This window comes from Sycon ciliatum, chromosome 12, assembly GCF_964019385.1.
Source record: "Sycon ciliatum chromosome 12, ocSycCili1.1, whole genome shotgun sequence".
NCBI classification, from domain to species: Eukaryota; Metazoa; Porifera; class Calcarea; order Leucosolenida; family Sycettidae; genus Sycon; species Sycon ciliatum.
Window position 1 is genome coordinate 23,043,522 of NC_088654.1, and position 5,000 is coordinate 23,048,521.

The 5,000-nt window shown below is 47.0% G+C and overlaps 1 protein-coding gene across 5 annotated transcripts in view; it reads right to left on the bottom strand.

Annotated features, from left to right (window-relative positions):
• LOC135828263 (mediator of RNA polymerase II transcription subunit 15-like) overlaps window positions 1-5,000 on the bottom strand; it is a 33,776-nt gene that overhangs the window by 27,269 nt on the left and 1,507 nt on the right. For 2 of the 5 annotated variants that reach the window (XM_065340709.1, XM_065340708.1), the window contains exons 1-4: window positions 4,872-5,000; window positions 1,792-1,876; window positions 1,189-1,267; window positions 192-344 (exon numbers count right to left, since the gene is read on the bottom strand). The exon at window positions 4,872-5,000 is cut by the window's right edge. In XM_065340709.1, coding sequence (XP_065196781.1) covers window positions 192-344; window positions 1,189-1,267; window positions 1,792-1,876; window positions 4,872-4,945 — 391 coding nt within the window. In that variant the 5' untranslated portion in view covers window positions 4,946-5,000. Of the gene's footprint in view, window positions 1-124; window positions 139-191; window positions 345-1,188; window positions 1,268-1,791; window positions 1,877-4,871 lie in introns of those variants that run through there. The other 3 variants (XM_065340711.1, XM_065340710.1, XM_065340712.1) reach the window with 3 other exon arrangements.

Here is a 5,000-nt window from a genome sequence, read left to right on the forward strand (position 1 = left end):
AGCAACATCACATTGGTATTTAGTACTAATCACGTATGCATTTTAAGCTTCACATGGGAGCCAGGGCATGAAAAAACAACCGCCCGAAAACACCAGCCTAGGAAATGCAGTGGATGTTCAGTACCATGCATTGCAAGATGCTGTGGGATTTTCAGTACCATGCATTGCAAGATGCTGTGGATTTTCAGTACCATGCATTGCAAGATGCTGCAAGGTGTTGACTGCGGCTTGTTGTCCGGTGGCTGCTGTTCCTGGTGGTCCATGGCTCAGGGGTACATTGCCTCCTTGAGCTGATGCACCACCAGCTGCTGCACCACCGGATAGTATGCCAGGATGGGAGTGAGCTACGCGACACAGAACAGGCACGCACACACACGCAGGCACAGCTCGTGTTGAACTTCAATGACATCACCACCATGCAGACATGTTCTGTTCAGTCATATACACAAGTCAGAACCTTTTTTGGGACGGAGCTAAAAATCTTTGGCTACTGCTGCTACCGTAAAGTACCGTTGTTGCCCCCCCCCCCCCCCCTCCACGCCATGTTGCTTCCTAGCTGGGTTTTCGGCAGGGGACGGGAATTAGATGAAGACTGCCAAGTGCAGTACGACATACAACTTCACATCACGTGACATGGTTCAAAAGGATACTGTGGCAAACAGTGCACAGTGACTACAAGAAAGTTGAACCCAAAGCAGGGATGCGCACAAACCTGCGTCTATCATGCATATGGCGCAACAAATGTGTACGGGTTCGTCATGTGATATGAAGTTCTGCCGTCGCAGACCCCATAGCTAGTTGTACACACTTTTATGTAGTCTTGTTGCCACACAAGCACAGACACAAACATTCTCTCTCTCTCTCTCTCTCTCTCTCTCTCTCTCTCTCTCTCTCTCTCTCTCTCTCTCTCTCTCTCTCTCTCTCTCTCTCTCTCTGCCTCTCTCTGCCTCTCTCTGCCTCTCTCTGCCTCTCTCTGCCTCTCTCTGCCTCTCTCTGCCTCTCTCTGCCTCTCTCTGCCTCTCTCTGCCTCTCTCTCTCTCTCTCTCTCTCTCTCTCTCTCTCTCTCTCTCTCTCTCTCTCTCTCTCTCTCTCTCTCTGTGTATGTCTCTCTCTGTCTCTGTCTGTCTGTCTCCGTCTGTCTGTCTGTCTCTCTCTCTCTCCCTCTGTCAAACAATGCACACAACTAACGGCCCGGTGCCCGAGAGCCTTGCTGTTGACGTCGCTGCAGTGTCAACACCACCCTGCTAAGTGCCATGATATATTCATCCTGTGCAACAACGACAACGACGACAACAACAGCAGCAGCAGCAGCAACAACAACAACAACAACAACAACAACAACAACAACAACAACAACAACAACAACAACAACAACAACAACAACACCAACACCAACACCAACACCAACACCAACACCAACACCAACACCAACACCAACACCAACAACAACAACAACAACAACAACAACAACAACAACAACAACAACAACAACAACAACAACAACAACAACAACAACAACAACAACAACAACAACAACAACAACAACAACAAATCTCTTATCGGTCACAGGCCATCGTGAGAATACAGATTTGAAACGACAACCGGCGAGGAGACACAAATTGTAATATCGATAAAAAGAGAGTGCACGCAGTCATACCATGACACCAGAACGACAACATGCGTGTATGTGAGCGTATGCACGCGTGCGCATGTGTGTGTGTGTGTGTGTGTGTGTGTGTGTGTGTGTGCATGACTTCGTGCACGTGTGTTCGTACATTCGGGTGCATTTACCTTCGTATTCGATCTCTCGAAAATACTTTTCTCCAGTTCCACACTTGTACCGGGATCATGTCCAGCTTTGAGGAGCTCTTCGTGGCTATCAACAGAGAACACCAGTAGCAACAACAACAGTCACAGCAGTAACAGCAGCATCAGAATTAGCCTTGGCAACCAGGCGCGTGCGCCGGTGCCCTTCAGGGGGGTTCCGGGGGGCCTCCCTGTGAAAAATTTCAAAAATAAGCAAAATCCCGCATTTAGCGCGAAAGGGGGGTTCCAGGCACCCAGGAACCCATACGGGGCACGCGCCTGGCAACAGCAGCCCGGCATCACTAGCGAATGAGTGCAAATTTCAAATTACTAACGGACGTTCAGTGGGTGGTAAACGAGGCACACATCTACTTCGAAGTATATTCGGAGAAACGTGTGCTGATAAGCTTCATGTCGCCTTTCCAGACGAGTTGTGAACTCAATATTGAGAGAATTACTACACGCATCCGGAACGTATTTCAAGAGACAGAAGAAATCGACGTGCCTGAATTTATGAGAATCATCAACAAGATCAACGTCAGCATCTACATTCGTTTGTCGGATATAGAACTCGTGGAGTCGCCCCCGATGAAACTGAAGGCCGTGCCCACAAGCATCAGGAAAGGTCAACGTCGAGATGAACACCATCAACGTGGCCGCAGATGGCACCTGCACATTGCGTGATCGCAGCTTTCGTGACGAGTCGAAGACCAAACGCATGCGTCATGAGGCCGACTATGATGATTTGGACCATGTCGTCACCATTGCAATGGAGAAGAGGAAGGTAGTGTGCATGAGCAGAAGCAGGACTTGGCGCAGACCAAGTTGTAACATTTTTAAGTCACGAAAAAAGTGAGCTGAAAATTTGAATATAGAGTTCAAAATCACGCAAATTTATGAGTTTTCATTCAGTGTTTTTCAATAATCCATCATATTCCAGAATCAAATAGGGCATACCCCTCCAACACCCGAAAAATCATTCTTACGCAAAAAACAGGGCGCCCGGTTTTTACCCCAAAAATGGGGTACTATCAATAATACCCCATTTTTCGGGCTGGGGCATGTGCCTGTCGTAGAACCGGCCCGACACATACTAAATCCTGCCATGCATAGCCTAGGTACATATACATGTGCATGACATGTTTTACTGCCATGTTCTAGCTCTGTATGAGCTCCAGCTTTTTCTTTTCTTTTCTTTTTGTTTCGCTCTTTTTTCCCTTTCTTTCACTTTTCTTTGTCCATATATTAAAGATTAGTTTCAAGTAGTCGCCATTCCATTGTTACGTAGATTCACTGATGAATGTAACAAGGAAACAGTTCTGAACAAATCCTCCCTTTCCCTTTTGTTGTGTGCCTTGCGATCGTCGTATAACATGTTACACATACATGTCGACATATAGAAAGTGCTTACAGTACAATTAGTCCTCTTTGTAGCTATATTAAACTGCTGTCTCCGAAAAGCCTCATTAATTTTTGTCTTTGTTTTTTTGGCCGAACATTGGTCCGGCGGACCGCCTGCTACAGCCCTGGGCATGTGGTGGGCTTAGGAATGGTCCCATGTGTTCTATATGCGCTGGAGTACTGCCAATAAGCCTGCCTTATGCACGTTGTACAGATGCACGAAATCCCGTAGAATCTCGTAGACCCGGTTGGGTGTTGAATATGCAGGACTCTATTGTGTTTACTACTATTTCCACTATGAAATGGGCCCTGAAGGAAATCATACGAAAACTTTTTCCGGCAGAGATCTAGCTAGTCGTTAGTTCAATCCCAAAGTGAAGAAGCTGGAAAAGCGATTGTTTGCCATGAATTATGAGGCTAAATGGGTCAAACGCGCATGTATAGCACACAATGAACACCCAACCGGGTATGTACACACCTACGGCCCTAGTACAGAACTTTGTACATCTGTACAACGTGCATAAGGACCATTATGTACCAGGTCACTGCCCTAAAGGCATGGCCTGGTACATAATTGGCAGTGCACCAGCATAAGTAGTACCAAGAGTACATAACCCCCCAAGAGTGTGCAACTCCCACATACCCTGCTGTCCCAACGGAATTTCAAGTTGATGTCATTATTTATGATGCAATGCTCCTTGCACCATGTGTACGGGTCCGGGTGTCAACGCATCACACGTTTCTCTTTTGCAATAATTTGTACAGGATCAGATACGCTTTGGTCCACCACAGGTTCCGGATTCGTCTGATAATCCGTGTAGAGTGCGCATTCCATCATAAAAATGACGTCAACTTGAAATTCTGTCGGGACAGCACCCATAGTCGAGTTGCACACTCTTGGGGGGGTATGTACTCTTGGTAGTACGCCTGCAGTCATTCCTAATGGCAAGGGTACACTGTACCCGGGCATTATCGATGAGAATTTGAAAAATTCTAAAACACTTGAAAACGTTTCTGTCATTCAGCAGCCGTTGAGGATGCAGTGTGACCAGACAGTCACCAAAATGGCGCTCAAAGCGCAAAGAGCGTTTCAGCTGGTTAGCCAAAACCTCATGCAGTGTGACCAGACAGTCACCAGAATGGCGCTCAAAGGGTAAAGAGCGTTTCAGCTGGTTAGCCAAAACCTCATGCAGTGTGAGCGTGACCAAAGGCGGAATTTTCCGCGCGTCTTCGCCTGAATGGCTGAAAAGTGTGCAGTGCGACCCCGGCCTTAATAATCACAGCACTGACGTCATCCCGTTATTATAAGGCTGTTACTTCTACCTTCTCGACAAAGCAATTTATACAATCAACTTCTCACATGTTTAGAGTATTTGGACAATGGCAGCATATAGGAACCTGGTTCCCTCAGGTACACATACGTTTATTTTGTTCTTAGAACTCCAGGTGCTAGAAACTCGATTTCCATCATCTCTTGGGACAATAGTTGAGCAGCAACGTGTGAAAATAGGACGGGGCGAGGTACAAACTCTAATTTCAAAATGGTACCAGCTCAAACCATCAGCACTAAACCCATTCCTCGTCCGTTCAACGCAGTAACTTGTGAATTCACAAGAAAAACCCCATCATGTACAGTACACCACCCGCAGGGATACATCACTCACATTCGCGTCAAAGGACGACGTCTCCATTCCTGTGAGCGCCAGTCCATTGCATCCTGGCCCCCAGCAGGCAACATTGCCTCTACGGTTCGAGAGTAACTATACCAAACGTGAAGAGCTCATCGACCAAAG